General features: G+C 40.5%; 1 protein-coding gene across 1 annotated transcript in view; it reads right to left on the reverse strand.

Annotated features, from left to right (window-relative positions):
- Positions 1–5,034: 5,034 nt before the first annotated feature.
- The window catches only part of lmo2 (LIM domain only 2 (rhombotin-like 1)), a 32,850-nt gene continuing 20,878 nt past the window's right edge, over positions 5,035–17,006 (reverse strand). Inside the window, exons 2-3 of the mRNA XM_059975945.1 lie at positions 11,764–11,979; positions 5,035–6,914 (exon numbers count right to left, since the gene is read on the reverse strand). Coding sequence (XP_059831928.1) covers positions 6,695–6,914; positions 11,764–11,979 — 436 coding nt within the window. The 3' untranslated portion in view covers positions 5,035–6,694. The remainder of the gene's footprint in view (positions 6,915–11,763; positions 11,980–17,006) is intronic.

Here is a 17,006-nt window from a genome sequence, read left to right on the forward strand (position 1 = left end):
TAGAAAACAATGACGCATTTAAAAAATTTTATTCTGGACTTTATTCCTCTGAATCTCTGAATGAGAATATCTATGTTGATCATTTTTTAAATAATCTGAATATTCCTTCGCTTTCATCTGATTTTAAAGCTAAACTTAATGCGCCTATATCATCAGAAGAAATATCTTTTGCAATTTTTGCATTGTCTTCAGGGAAATCTCCTGGACCTGATGGGTTCCCCGTAGAATTTTATAAATCATTCTCTTCACTTCTTTCTCCTCAGTTATTCTCAGTATTATCTGATTCGTTTAATTACGGTAAATTGCCACCCTCTTTTAATGAGGCATCTATTATTCTTTTATTAAAAAAGGGTAAAGACCCAACAGAGTGTTCCTCGTATAGGCTGATTTCTTTGCTTAATGTTGATATTAAAATCTTGGCCAAAGTTTTGGCTCATAGATTAGAAACTGTTATTCCCTCTATTATTTCTGAGGATCAAACTGGTTTTATTAAAAACCGTCTTCCTTTTTTTAACATTCGGTGTTTATTTAACATTTTATATTCACCTCCAACTGGGATTCCTGAATGTATTATTTCCCTCGATGCAGAGAAAGCATTTGATCATATAGAGTGGAACTACCTTTTTGCAGTTTTAGAAAAATTTGACCTCGGTCAAAGTTTTATCTCTTGGATCAAATTGCTGTATCTGTGTCCTACTGCCTCTGTTTTGAGTAATTTTCAGAAATCCCAGTTATTTACCCTCAAACGTGGCACCCTTCAGGGATGCCCTTTAAGTCCCTGTCTCTTTGATTTGGCTATAGAACCTTTGGCGATAGCATTTCAAAATTGTCCTGAATTGACTGGGATTTGGAGAGGGGGCGTTGAGCATAAAGTTTCTCTTTATGCTGATGACTTATTACTTTTTCTTTCAAATCCGTCTACATCCTTACCTCCAATGTTTTCACTTCTTGATCAGTTTAGCCAGATCTCTGGCTATAAACTTAATTTGCATAAGAGTGAATTGTTCCCAATTAATAAAGAAGCACTAGAATTAACATTCCGTGATCTCCCTTTTAAAGTAGTTCATAATCAATTTACTTATCTTGGGATTACAGTCACAAGGAAATTTAAAGATCTTTTTCGTGAAAATTTTGTCAATCTTTCATATACTATAAAGCAGAGTCTGTTACAATGGTCACCTCTATCTATGTCTTTGGTAGGTCGTATTAATGTTGTTAAAATGTATGTTCTCCCTAAACTTTTATATTTATTTCAATCAATCCCAATTTTTATTCCTGTCTTTTTTTGATTCCTTAGACTCTATTAATTTGTCATATCTGTGGAAGAATAAGCACTCTAGAATTAATAAAGTTTATCTCCAAAAATCTAAAAAAGAGGGTGGCATGGCTTTACCTAACTTTCGTTTATATTATTGGGCAGCCAATATACGTTGTGCTACCTTTTGGTCTTTTTTCCATGGCCAACCGAGTGCCCTAATTGGGTGGCAATGGAGTTGAGTTCCACTAAAGATTTATCTATCTCTGCACTTCTTGGTTCTGTACTCCCTAGTAGTTTGTCTAAATTAATAGTTAATCCTCTTGTTAGACACACTTTGCGTATATGGGCTCAGTTTAGGAAATTCTATGGTTTCCATGGTTTTTCCTTTTCTAGCCCTATCTTACATAATCACCTTTTTTTACCTACTACGTATGATTCAGCATTCCATGATTGGTATAGGAAGGGCATTAGTCATTTTGAAGATCTTTTTATTGATTATCGCTTCGCATCTTTTCAACAGCTCTCTGCTAAGTTCAATCTGCCCAATGCTCGTTTTTTTAGATATCTCCAAATTAGACACTTTATTAATCCTTTAATTCCTAACTTCCCTGAAATGCCTGAGAAAAATGTTATGGATTTATTTCTTTCTTTTAATCCACTAGGTAAAGGCTTAATATCATTTATTTGTGATAAATTAGCAGCCTTACAACGTGCCCCTGTGGATAAAATTAAAATGGCATGGGAGCATGATTTAAGTACCTCCTTATCTGATGAGACTTGGGACTCGATTCTCAAATCGGTTAACTCAACCTCTCTTTGTGCTCGCCATTGCCTTTTACAGTTTAAGATTGTTCATAGAGCCCATATGTCTAAATCTAAATTATCTCGATTTTACCCTAATATTAGTCCTCTTTGTGATAAATGCAAAAGGGGCGAGGCCTCTCTCATTCATATGTACTGGTTTTGTCCTAGCTTGGAGAAATTTTGGAAAGATGACTTCATAACGTTATCATATATTCTGAATCACCACCTAGAACCTAACCCTTTAATTGCTTTGTTCGGTTTTTTGGGTGAGACAGATTTACGTTTGAGTTCGACTAAGTGTCGAATATTATCTTTTGCTTCTCTCCTGGCTAGACGTTTAATCCTCTTTAGATGGAGAGATGTTGCCCCGCCCACGCATGCTCAATGGCTTAACGATATTATGTCCTGTTTCGACCTTGAAAAAATTCATTATTCGGTTCTTAATTCGGATATAAAGTTCCATAAGTCTGGGGACCTTTTATTGAGTACTTTCATAACCTTCCTCTTAACTAAGGGTTTTTTCCCAGTCCCTTGCTTTCAGCTCCTTTTTTTTTGGTAGTAGGCATTAATATCTTCTGTTGCTAAATGTATTTACAGTTTTGGGGGTTTGAATGTCCTGATTTACATTCTCTATATTGTGTTGTGGTTGGTCTGGAGTTCTTTTCTTTTGTTGCAGGGCTTGGGGAGGATACTAATTTTACATGTCTTCAATTTGGGTGCTTTCTCAATTATCTTTTTTTGTACCATATTATTATTCTATGTTTATTTTTGCACTGTATTAATGTTCTTCATTTTGATCTGGGTTTTTTTATCTGTAGCGACGTAGAAAATGTATAAAAAAAAACCTAATAAATAAATAAATAACTTTTTTTCTATCTTTCCCAGTCCTGATGAAGGATCTTTGACCTGAAACATTAGTTCTGCTTCTTTTTCCATAATATGTTGTTGCAAATGGAATGAGGACACGGAGTGCTTTTCCACCAAGACTTGGGAACATATCCAGTGCTGCACACCAAAACTCCTCCAAAGTCTTGCTTTCAAATTGCATTTCAAGAGCTCGATTTGTCCACAAATCCATAAGATCTTCCTTCAGCTCTTCATCATCTGACATTTTCTCCAAATTGTAGGAATATGGATTCATGATCCATTCTTCTGAAATCTTCAGGTGTACAGCAGCAGAATATCCATCAAATGATTCTGACAGCATTTCCAAATGAGCCACAATTTCTTCACACACAGTAGGAGTTATGGATCCAGCATCATCAACCATCTCTTCTAGTGAAGGAAAATTTGACAGACTGCCCCTTTCCATCCTTCGACGCCAAAGGTGTAACTTTTCTTTGAAGGCATTCAACTTTTCACAAGCCTTCAATATGTTTATCCCTTTTCCTTGAAAAGAAACATGCAGGTCATTCATAGGAGTGAAAATGTCAGCTAAGTAAGCTAGCATTTGGGCACATTCCTGGGATTCCATTGCCTCAACCAGATCACATTCACGCTACTCCAGAAAAATTTTGATTTCTTCCTGCAGTTCAAAGAAGCGGGTTAAAGGTTGTCCTTGTGACAACCAACGGACAAAGTGTGGAAAAGCAAAACTGAATGCTCATTTCTCAGATTGTCCAAAGCACGCTCCCTGATCCAGTTGATGATCTTCACACAAGTATCAACGACTTTCCTCAAATTTGGAGGCAATGTTCTTGATGCCAAAGCATGCCGATGAAGAAAACAATGGGTAACTTGCAAGTCTGGAATCTCCTTTTTCATCATTGCAGAAAAGCCAGATTTATTTCCAAGCATTGCAGGTGCACACAGAACCAATGATTTTGATATCTAAATCATGTTTGGCAAAGACATCTTTCACCAGCTGCATCACATCCTTTGCAGTTGTGTTTGTTTTCAGATCTTTACATAACAGGAAATCTTCCTTCACAGCACCATCATTGACATACCTGACTAATATGATGAGTTGACTACAACTGGAGACATCAGTTGACTCTTCCAACTGAATAGAGATTTTAAGAGGACTAGCTCTGACATCTGAGATGACTTGGTCCAAAATATCTTCACTCAAATCACTGATTCAGTTGTGAATGACATTATTTGATAGGGGCACCCGTTCAAATTTTTTTCTTGCTTCTTTGCCCAGGATAATTGTTGCCATTTCCAGTGCACATGGCTTGATGAGATCTTCCACAATTGTATGGGGCTTCTTGGATTTGGCCACTTTATATGCCACTTGGTATGAAGCAAGTAGTGGTTTTTCAACAGAAACAAAACCTAATTTTGGAAGAGCTCCTTGTGAATCAAAATAAGCTCTTTTGATTTTCAATGACCCAACATCATGTCCTTCAACATCAGCTCCACCATGCTTGTTCTTGAAGTGCTCTTGAAGCTTGGATGGCTTCAGATTTGAGTTGGAAAACACAACGCTACAAAGAATGCACTGGGATTTTTGCAAGCCATTATTTTCTGTTGTGCAAGTGAAACCAAAGCACACATAGTCATCACTGCATTTCCTTCTTTTCAACATGATGAAGGGTTAATGAAGGGAAAAATATGAGCTAATATGAGAAAAACTATCTAAGTCAGGGATGACCACTTTACTCAACCAGACACACCTATAGCAAAGTATCACGAGAAACATGCTTTCAAATATTACAATATTATCTGCAGTTAAGCCAAGATAAAACGTCAGGTGGAAATGCTATGGGGACGCAACGCGAATTATTAGGCTACTCTGTATTGAATTTACACACCTATTTCCTATGATTACTGGAGATATGAACTCCCATCACATGATTCAAAGTCCTCGGTGCTAAACCATGATACCTCCTCAAATAACATAATTCAAAATTATCAACGATTGTAGAAAAAAACCTTTGAAATTCAAAAACTTCTTTAATGCATTGAGACAAATACGAATGAATGACTTCAGCCGCTTTTTATCAAAATGCGGCTTTTTAAAATTTTATAATTGAATAATTTACCTACTGTCTGCGGGTTTGGTTTTAATGCAAAGTCGTTACTTGATGGTTGATTGGGGATATTTAAAGATTTTGGCATTATGAGATGATTTTTAACTCTGAGATGTAACCTTCTAGCTAACAATGATGAGACTCCTCGACTCTGAGGTGTAACTTCCCAGGTAACACTAATGAGAATCCTCAACACTGACTCGGCCAGCAGGAGACTGGAGTGAGTTTCCATCTGTCTTGACTCGGGCAGCGGGAGACTGGAGTGAGTTTACGTCTCTCTCGACTCGGGCAGCGGGAGACTGGAGTGAGTTTCCATCTGTCTCGACTCGGGCAGGGGAGACTGGAGTGAGTTTCCATCTGTCTCGACTCGGGCAGGGGAGACTGGAGTGAGTTTCCATCTGTCTCGACTCGGGCAGGGGAGACTGGAGTGTGCTTGGGACAAACGTTACTACCACTTCTCAAGGCACACTGGCAGCTGGCTGAGTGATGACTTGTGACTCTTCACTCAAGGACACAAGCCACTCTGTCGCACCCCCTGGGGGTGCGGGCACCCCAGGTTGGGAACCCCTGCTTTAGAGAGAGAAATGGTGAAGATGCTGGAGGCCAGTGAATAGCATGAAAGATCATGGAACCAGAATGCAGATCTTGGCCCTCTCCTTACAGATTACACTTAGCCACCCCTAACATTCCCTGCTCTCATTCTAGGGTTGACCATATCTGACACAATCAGGACAGGTTGGTTAGCTGAAAGTGTCGCAGGTTATCAACGGGAACTGGCTCTGTTTAAGAATTCCAGAGATCTTTAAATAGTATCACAGGATTTTCAGTGCCCTACACTAATTGCAAAAACACTGAAATCAACAGTAAGAATCACTATTCTGAAGCTTACAGTGAAATAAGCTCATTACTGAAGCTGCTGCATACTGCTACCCAAGAAACTTAAATGCCAGGAATTCTGTAGATGCTGGAAATCCAAACCAACTCACATTTATTGCTGGAGGAACTCAGAATGTCAGTCAGAATCAATGGAAATGAATAAATAGTCGACATCTTGGGCCAAGATTCTTGGAAAGGACAGGGGACGATGCCAGAATAAACAGGTGGAGGGGGGAAGCGAGGTGGGATAGCTTGAAAGTCAGTTAATGGGATCAAAAAAGATGCTTGTTTGGTTCCATTAATTGACATGCAACTGTGATAACCAGCCTACTTTGATGATGAGGAGAGGGTGTTGTGGCTGATGGCAGGGGGAAGGGTTGGGTGGAGGTGTCTCCTTGACCATATTGATCTCTGTTCCACTGTGAAAGCACATTGTATGCTGGCTATTAAACAGGAGGAAATACTCAATTCTCATTGAGTTTTCAAACATTGTATCCATGTTTGCTGTTGAAGATTAGTTCCAAACCGCACACATAATTCTATCAAAACTCAAGCTAAGGAATGTTTAAATTTAATTACATAGCATATTTTTAGACAGCTAAGATTTTAATTTTCACTCTTTTTAATAAAGCTGTAAAAGTTAATTGCTCACAGTAAATCATGTGTACATTCACAGCTTGTATTAATAAAATATCTGTACAAGTTCTTAACATTTACAGTCTCTTACAAAAGCATAAATTCACATATACACAGTGCTTACAAAACTCAGCATTTCAGGATTCTAGATCATTCCATTGAGTTTAGTCCATTCATAAATATCCTGTTCACAGACGATGTCTGTGTTGATGAGCAGGTATCTGTCTCCCACACAGAAATGCTTTTGACAAGCAGCACATTTAAAACACTCCAGGTGGTAAACCTTGTCCTTTACTCGCATTGTCATTTCATAGGCTCGGATTCGCTTGTCACAGGCAGAACAAAGTCCATCTTGGCCAAATAACCTAGGGAAGGAGAGAGAAGAAGTAAGATTAAAGCAGAAAAGAATGGTAAAGAATACAATTTAATCCCTTACTCTATGAAATGTATACCAACTGATCAAAGAATAAAAGACTGAAAGGTTCACTTTGTTATCAAACTATGTATGCAGAATATGGTACATCTGAAATTTGTCTTCTCCAGATAGCCACAAAATACAGAGAAACCATGGCAGCTGTTGAAAGGAAAGACATCAACCTCCTCCCCGGTGTGTAAAGAAACAAAAGCTCGCACACCCCAATCCCTCCCTTGCACAATAACCAACAGATCGCCCACCCAAAAACAGCAGCTAGAACATCAAACTCCAAACCCCCTCCCTCCAGTACCGCAGGGTTAAAGAATCATAGTAGGTTCTCTCCTAATTCTACTCCTAATTAATGAAGAATAGACATTGGATCTGGCTACAGTATGTATATATTTGGAAAAGTGAACAGAATAATTTACAGGAATTTTCATTTCTCTCAAACCACAGACAGCTGATTGTCTTGCTTAGGGTTTATCTATCAGAGGAGTCATGGCACTAAAGGATTCCTTTCCAAAACTCCAGGCCACATCTCCAGCATGGTAAGATGACAAAATAGGAGGTTTTGAAGCAATACCTCATTAGATGTCTCACAATTTAGACATCATAGATTTAGATCAAAGGGAAAAAAACCTGAGATTACTCTTTCAGAATATGTAATGGTTTCAATATGATTGCAAAATTTAAGGTCTACACACGTTAGAAGTGAAGGAAGCAGTTTCTGAGACCCTAGAAGTGCTACATTAGAATTTTGGAATAACTCAGCAGGTCAGACAGCATCTTTTGGAGAAATGAACAGCTGATGTTTCAGTAAGAAGCCTTTCATCAGGTCTTGGTCGGAGGCTTTGACTGTTCATAGATGTTGCCTGACCTGTTGAGATCCTCCAGCATTTTGTGTGTTTTATTCTGGATTTCTAGCATCTGTAAAAACTCTTGTAGTTAAGAACTGTGTTAGCTCTGGGCTGAAGGACAGCCGGTACACTGCCTACTTACAAAAAGAGAATTCATCCAGGGGATGGTGGTAGAGGGGCAGAAACATTAGGGGCATTTCAGAAACTCTCAGGAAGGCACATGGATGGATAGGGGGACAAAAACAGAGGACTGTGTAGGAGGAAATGGTTCGGTTGATCTTGGAATAGATGAAGAAGTTAGCACAAGATCATGGGCTGAAGAATCTGTACTGTGCTGTCATGTTCTATGTACGTCCAGGTAAATGTGGGTCAATTCAAATGTGGTAGATAACGTTCTGTCAACTAAAAGATAAAATGATCAATATCTTAAAGAAGATGCATTTCCCAGAAAGGAATACCTGCTTGTCAATAATTCCTTGAGGGGGGTAATGGATAGTGTGGGAAACTTCCATAAATCTCAGTGAAGCTTTCATTCGAGCATTGATCAATCAACATTAAAGGTTCTGGAATTAAGGGTCATTGAATTGAAAAAGCCAGTTAGAAGGGATGCAGGAGTTACAAGTAGCATTATCAAGAGTGATTTGGATAAAATTGTTTTCTAGTGCAGCTTTCTTTTTCTTTAGTGCGTTTGAATAAGAGATTGTCTTACTCCAGTCAGAAGGCCAAGGAAAGTTAGTGTAAAAACATTGTAAAATCCAGTTCCATTCAGAATGTTCTCACAATAAAGGTAGTCCTTTCCCACAAGGAACAATGCTGAACAATATTGTTGCTTGGAGTGATAAAGGGAAAGGAATTTTAATGTCTGAGCATTGACCTGGAAAAGAAAACAACCATTTAATGGCTTTACCGCTTCCTGTTGTTCCCACCATGATCGACAGATCAGGCAGATGGAGTTTAACCCACGTAAGTGTGAGGTGGTTCATTTTGGTAGGTCAAATATGATCGCAGAATATAGTATTAATGGTAAGACTCTTGGCAATGCGGAGGATCAGTGGGATCTTGGGGTCCGAGTCCACAGGACACTCAAAGCTGCTGGGCAGTTTGACTTTGTGGTTAGAAAGGCGTATGGGGTATTGGCCTTCATCAACCGTGGGACTGAGTTCAAGAGCTGAGAGGTAATGTTACAGCTATATAGGGCCCTGGTCAGACCCCACTTGGAGTACTGTGTTCCGTTCTGGTCCCCTCACTACAGGAAGGATGTAGAAAGAAAGGGTGCAGAGGAGATTTACAAAGATGTTCCCAGGATGAGGGAGCATGCCTTACAAGAATAGGTTGAGTGAACTTGGCCTTTTCTCCTTAGAGCAGTGGAAGATGAGAAATGACGTGATAGGGGTGTACAAGATGATGAGAGACATTGATCATGTGGATAGTCAGAGGCTTTTCCCCAGGGCTGAAATGGCTAACGTGAAAGGGTAGTTTTAAGGTGCCTGGAAGTAGGTACAGAGGAGACGTCAGGGGTAAGTTTTTTATGCAGAGAGTGGTGAGTGTGTGGAATGGGCTGCTGGCAATGGTGGAGGAGGTAGATATAATAGGGTATTTTAAGAGGCTCCTGAATAGGTTCATGGAGCTAAGAAAAATAGAGGGCTATGGGTAATCCGAGATAATTTCTAAAGTAAATACATGTTCAGCACAGCATTGTGGGCCGAAGGCCTGTATTGTGCTGTAAGTTTTCTATGTTTCTATGTAACATCATGAAGATTAGCACAAATCGGAAACTCAATTGCACCAACCCCATGGAGCAACCCAGTGCTATGAACACAAGGATTCTGAAAATGCTGAAAATCCTGGGTAACACACACAAATGTTGGAGGAACTCAGCAGGTCAAGCAACATCTATGGAGAGGTATAAGTGGTTGACATTTCGGACAGGGACACTTCATTGGTATATTTTGAGGTCTGGATCAGTGTCCATGTCTGTAAAGCTTCTCCACTATATAGAAGGCATGTTTAGTGGTAATTTTACCTGACTGGTTAGAATTACAAGGAAGCTACAAAACCACCTGGGACAAAGTAATGCATATTCTTCACATCTCATCAACTAGCTTAAATATACCTCTATGTAACTTCCAGTGATTGTCACACCAATTCTCAGTTTCACCATCATGAGAAGTTTTAACAAGAGAACTATATTGATAATTCAATTCAGATCAGTCGTTACAGTGTAAAGAAACACTACCAGGTACTGTAAATGGCGTAGAGGCACTCAATGGTGGAATAGGTTTGATGGATGATTGATCTGTACCTGTTTAAATATTACTCTGACAATATTAAAAGTCCTGAACAGATTAGATATGGCAAAGTTGTATCCCATGGCTGTGGAGCCTAGGACAAGAGGGCACAGCTTCAGGCTTGAAGGACGTCCATTTAGAAGCAGAGAAATTGCTTCAGTCAGAGGGTGGTAAACCTATGGAATTTGTTGCCTCGAGCGGCTGTGGAGGCCAAGTCATTGGGTACATTTAAGGCAGAGATAGATAGGTTCTTGATTAGCCAGGGCATCAAAGGGTCTGGGGAGAAGGCAGGGGAGTGGGGATGACTGGAAGAATTGAATCAGCCCATGATTGAATGGTGAAGCAGACTCAACGGGCCTAATGGCCTACTTCTGCTCCTTTCTCTTATGGTCTTAATATCAAGGGTGGACATTTTTCTATATGGTTTTCTGGTGCGCGCATGATTGGACTGGATTGTTCATCTCCTGCTGTCTGGAGCAACAATATGTAATCAGAGAGACTGACAGCAGAGGCGGAGACCATTCACCTCAAACCTGTCCTCAATTGCTGAAGTGTTACTGGCCAGCTCCCCATCCACATTTCTAGTTTTTAAACTCAGTAAGGATTTGCTTTTCCATTACTCTGTTGTGGTGTGTTCCACCTTTCCATCCTTCGGACAATTATTTTCCCGTCAGGTGGGCTGTTAATACTCAATATCCTTACTCACACCTGTTTAAGTATCTGAATACTATTTCATGCTCCGTGTCAACATCACTGGAAACATCTGGTTTACAATACTCTAGGCTACAGTTTAAACCTTCAACCACCTTTGACAAATAGAATAACAGCATGCATAGCACTGCTTCTGCCGTTTCTGTTGATCACAAGTCTCCAGCTACAATGATTGAGCTTGTAAACTGGTGTGAGCATCGCTCTTTTATTTAATTGCTTAATTTTCTACTGAGACTTTTGGGAAGAGAGAAAAAAATTGTGTGATCTCTAACAGTGTATTGGAAAGGACTGAACTAATTGAAGGGTGATTGATAGTTTAATTTAAGTTTACCAAAGGCTGTAAACCATAATTACCAGTCAGCCCAACAAGGCTTACAACAGGGAAGCATAGTGCAGGAAGACTTTGTCACTGTGGCTTGCTGCTTGTGTCAATCTTAATTTGCCTCTGTGTCTGTTATTTTTAATCAATATAATAAACAGAGGCAAAATAAGATTTGCAAAAGAAACAAAGTCAATCAGAGCCTTAATACTTTGAGGGCATGCTTTGGTTATCCTGCAGCAGCATAAAAGATATCAATTGGAATTATACCGTCCAATTCTGATAAGACAAGCCATAGTATTGTATAGTGTTCTCTAACTAATAACTGAAAACAGTAATGACTTTGTGTCTAGCTTCATCTTGAAATATGCTTCCTCAGTTTGCTCTTAATGAGACTAAAAAAGCTTACCAATGAAAAGCACGAAATCTAGATCAGATCACAAGCAAACACTATTATTGCACCTCTGATCGATGCACTACAATCATTCAACATTGGGAAGTACTGGCACTGTTTTTGGCCTTTGAGAACCACAAAGGTTTTGCACTTCTGTTTTTTTATGGAGAAGTCCCTTGGCTTTTGATATTGCAGCTTATTTATATTAAGATTCAAGAAAGCTGTAATACCTGAGATAATCTCTGCGGCAGAGCTTTCTACCGAGTTTGTAGTACAGTCTCCTACCCACTTCTCCTAGTCTGCAGCCACACAGGTCACAGCTCAGACAGTCTTCGTGCCAATACTGATCAATGGCCTTCAGGAAATAACGATCGCCAATATTCTGCTGACAACCTCCACATGTTAACAACGAAGGTGGAATCTGCAGAACCTCATCCACTGGCTCTCTGTAAATAAACAATTGAATTTATGTTAGCATCTGTACAAAATAGTGTTGATAACCCCTTGAAGTCATTCAGTGATACACTGGGAAAATTATGCCTTTGGTCCAAACATCCTTGGACTAGACTAATCAGCCGAGGTAGTGGAAGGAAAGCTAAGAGTTGAGACTCAAGGATGGGAAATGAGATAGGGCTTCTGATAGCTATCCAGTACTGAGTGTGTTTCAGAAAAAAAGTACAATTGACAGTGATGAAGTCAATAATACTTAAAGTGGTATACAGTAAAATTTCTCCAATGATCATCATCTTATTGTGGTGGAGAGCCTTGCGAGTCCTGAGACTCCAAGAGTGATGCCACCTGGAGTTCAGCCATCTGTTGCTTAGCTCTTGGTAAGACCACCCATGGCAGTAAGGTAAGGGGAGGGCTCCAGACAAAAGCAGTTCAACCAAGACCTCAATGGTGGGGCTGGACGAAGATGACGACACATCACAATGGCAGAGAAGAGGAGGAAGGCGGAGGACGGCTGCACCGGTGAAGGGGCCCCAGTTATCTTGCATTCCATGTTACTGGACCCTGACTCCAGTCTGTTAAAGACAGTGAGCTAGATGGCTATGTTTCAACAGGCGTTCTTCATTCTAACATTACCAGATTGGCCTCTACAGCTGCCTGAGGATACAACAATAGACATCCCTTTCAGAGAACATCATATTCAGCTCGAGTGAGTGAACTACTGTAATGAGTAAAGCTCCAATAATCTGGTATCTGGCTTACTCATTAGATCACCGTCGGGGATCCTGATTGCAAATGGGGTGAGTAGCCATTGCTGATGTCGAACATGGGTGTTAAATGGGAAACACAAGCCAAAACTCACCAAGTTCTATTTCCAGCTCCCTTTATTACTCAACCGGTATACTGGAAAATTTATTATACCACTGCATAACACAAACTATATGAAGTACGTTAGGTATTAACAGAAAATTCAGTAATCTGAAAAATCTGCCCGCCCAGCATCTCCAGAGTGCAGAAGGGGTCAGGTTTTGGAGTTTTACTGGGTGGTTAAATGGACACATAAGAGTGGCTACAATCATGTTTCACCGTCTGAGGTGTTAGAAGAAGTAATCCGTATTCAAAAGATGGTTCCAGTGAACAATACTACCAAAGGCGATATCCTCAAGACGGTTTACAAAGCCATTCCTTTCACATCTTCTTTTCATTTCAGTTATGGTTCTGCTATTGGAACTATTGGAACCTGTTATCTCTGGCACTGTGATTTCGGGCCGATGTGGCGATCTAGCACTTTGCAGTCTCTGAGCGTGTTCCCAAGCGTGTGCATGAAGGCCAGGAGGCCAAGAGATGGGGCGCGGGCCCAAGATCGACTCCATCTCTCTCTGACCTCAGCGATTAAAGCACCAAGGAAGATTGAAATCTTCAGGGCAGTTGCAGAGGGGCAAGTGAGTCTTCAGTGCTGTCTTCCAGCCGGAGAAGGTGTCTGTGTGTGGTGATCTCTCGCTGCTCCCGAGGGAAGGTCTCTCTCTCTCTCACCCCATCAAAGCTGTTGGTGGATGGTGAGTGACAATGGGATGTTTAATTGACATGGATTGTAGATTTGGATTCTAATTCAGGTTTGAAGATGTGTTCTGGTTCTGGGCGAGTTTTGTTTGGGTGATTTCTGAATCTGGGCAGCCTACAGATAATGAACACTGAGCTGAACTGTGGTGAAATATACCTTTTGATTTTGTGTTTTACATTCTCCCATTGCTTTTGGGAGTTAATTCATTTCAAGAGTATGGACTGTTAAATCTACTTGGTACAACACCTCTAATTCAGCATGTCAACTAAAACTTTAACAAGTTTCTAAAGATGCGTGGTGGAGTGTGTATTGACTAGTTGCACCACACACTGGTATGGAAACACCAAAACCCTTGAATGGAAAATCGTACAAAAGGAACTGGATAGGGCCCAGTCCATCACAGGTGAAACCTCCCACCATTGAGCACATCTACATGGAGCGCTGTCGCAGGAAAGCAGCATCCATCATTACGGACACCCACCATCCCGGCCATGCTCTCCTCTGGCTGCTGCCATCAGGAAGGAGGTACAGGAGCCTCACGACCAACACCACCAGGTTCAGGAACTGTTATTACCCCTCAACCATCAGGCTCTTGAACTAGAGGAGGACAACTTCACTCACACCATCAATAAGCTGTGTCTACAACACATGGACTCGCTTTCATAGAGCCTTCATCTCATGTTCTCAATACTTATTCCTTATTTGTTATTATTATCTTTTTGTTTCTGTGCATGCCAACAAACAATGAATCTCAGAGTAGTACATGATGACTTGCATGTATTTTGATAATAAATTTACTTTGAACTGTGAAATAAGCCAAGATCAGTTGGCCAGTAGAGACTGTAATTCCATTACTCCACACTAGACGGCTGCATTACAAGGTGGTTGTGAAGTCAATCAGTTGGGTAAGATGAAACACGAGGAAATCTGCAGATGCTGGAAATTCAAACAACAACACACACAAAATGCTGGTGGAACACAGCAGGCCAGGCAGCATCTGTAGGGAGAAACACTGTCAACATTTCGGGCCGAGACACCAGCATTTTGTGTGTGTCAGTTAGGCAAGGTGTTCCCCTAAGGCAGGGGTTCCCAACCTGGGGTGCCCGCACCCACAGGGGGTGCGACAGAGTGGCTTGTGTCCTTGAGTGACGAGTCACAAGTCATCACTCAGCCAGCTGCCAATGTGCCTTGAGAAGTGGTAGTAACGTTTGTCCCAAGCACACTCCAGTCTCCCCTGCCCGAGTCGAGAGAGATGGAAACTCACTCCAGTCTCCCGTTGCCCGAGTCAGCGTTGAGGATTCTCATTAGTGTTACCTGGGAAGTTACACCTCAGAGTCGAGGAGTCTCATCATTGTTAGCTAGAAGGTTACATTTCAGAGTTAAAAATCATCTCATAATGCCAAAATCTTTAAATATCCCCAATCAACCATCAAGTAACGACTTCGCATTAAAACCAAACACGCAGACAGTAGGTAAATTATTCAATTATAAAATTTTAAAAAGCCGCATTTTGATAAAAAGCGGCTGAAGTCATTCATTCGTATTTGTCTCAATGCATTAAAGAAGTTTTTGAATTTCAAAGGTTTTTTTTCTCTTAAAAGGTTTTTTCTTGAATCGTTGATAATTTTGAATTATGCTAGTTGAGGAGGTATCATGGTTTAGCACCGAGGACTTTGAATCGTGTGATGGGAGTTCATATTTCCAGTAATCATCGGAAATAGGTGTGTAAATTCAATAGAGAGTAGCCTAATAATTCGCGTTGTGTTCCCATAGCATTTCCACCTGACGTTTAATCTTGGCTTAACTGCAGATAATATCATAATATACTATTCGAAAGCGTATTTCTCGTGATACTTTGCTATAGGTGTGTCTGGTTGAGTAAAGCGGTCATCCCTGACTTAGTCAGATAGTTTTTCTTATATTAGCTTATATTTTTCCCTTCCTTAACCCTTTATTATGCCAAACAGAGGGAAATGGAATGATGACTATAGAAACATAGAAAGTAGGTGCAGGAGTAGGCCATTCGGCCCTTCGAGCCTGCACCGCCATTCAGTATGATCATGGCTGATCATCCAACTCAGAACCCTGTACCTGCTTTTTCTCCATACTCCCGATCCCTTTAGCCACAAGGGCCATATCTAACTTCCTCTTAAATATAGCCAATGAACCGGCCTCAACTGTTTCCTGTGGCAGAGAATTCCATAGATTCACCACTCTCTGTGTGAAGAAGTTTTTCCTCATCTCGGTCCTAAAAGGCTTCCCCATTATCCTTAAACTGTGACCCCTTGTTCTGGATGTGTGCTTTGGTTTCACTTGCACAATAGGAAATGATGGCTTGCAAAAAACCCAGTGCATTCTTTGTAGCGTTGTGTTTTCTAACTCAAATCTGAAGCCATCCAAGCTTCAAGAGCACTTCAAGAACAAGCATGGCGGAGCTGATGTTGAAGGACATGATGTTGGGTCATTGAAAATCAAAAGAGCTCATTTTGATTCACAAGGAACTCTTCCAAAATTAGATTTTGTTTCTGTTGATAAACCACTACTTCTTGCTTCATACCAAGTGGCATATAAAGTGGCCAAATCCAAGAAGCCCCATACAATTGCAGAAGATCTCATCAAGCTATGTGCACTGGAAATGGCAACAATTATCCTGGGCAAAGAAGCAAGAAAAAAATTTGAACAGGTGCCCCTATCAAATAATGTCACTCACAAACCAATCAGTGATTAGAGTGAAGATATTTTGGACCAAGTCATCTCAGATGTCAGAGCTAGTCCTCTTAAAATCTCCATTCAGTTGGATGAGTCAACTGATGTCTCCAGTTGTAGTCAACTCATCATATTAGTGAGGTATGTCAATGATGGTGCTGTGAAGGAAGATTTCCTGTTATGTAAAGATCTGAAAACAAACACAACTGCAAAGGATGTGATGCAGCTGGTGAAAGTCGTCTTTGCCAAACATGATTTAGATATCAAAATCATTGGTTCTGTGTGCACTGATGGGGCACCTGCAATGCTTGGAAATAAATCTGGCTTTTCTGCAATGATGAAAAAGGAGATTCCAGACTTGCAAGTTACCCATTGTTTTCTTCATCGACATGCTTTGGCATCAAAAACATTGCCTCCAAATTTGAAGAAAGTCGTTGATACTTGTGTGAAGATCATCAACTGGATCAGGGGGCGTGCTTTGGACAATCTGAGAAATGAGCTTTCAGTTTTGCTTTTCCACACTTTGTCCGTTGGTTGTCACAAGGACCAGCTTTAACCCGCTTCTTTGAACTGCAACTGGAGGAGTGTGAATGTGATCTGGTTGAGGCAATAGAATCCCAGGAATGTGCCCAAATGCTGGCTTACTTAGCTGACATTTTCACTCCTATGAATGACCTGAGTGTTTCTTTTCAAGGAAAAGGGATAAACATATTGAAGGCTTGTGAAAAGTTGAATGCCTTCAAAGAAAAGTTACAC

The sequence above is a fragment of the Hypanus sabinus genome, chromosome 7, assembly GCF_030144855.1.
Source record: "Hypanus sabinus isolate sHypSab1 chromosome 7, sHypSab1.hap1, whole genome shotgun sequence".
NCBI classification, from domain to species: Eukaryota; Metazoa; Chordata; class Chondrichthyes; order Myliobatiformes; family Dasyatidae; genus Hypanus; species Hypanus sabinus.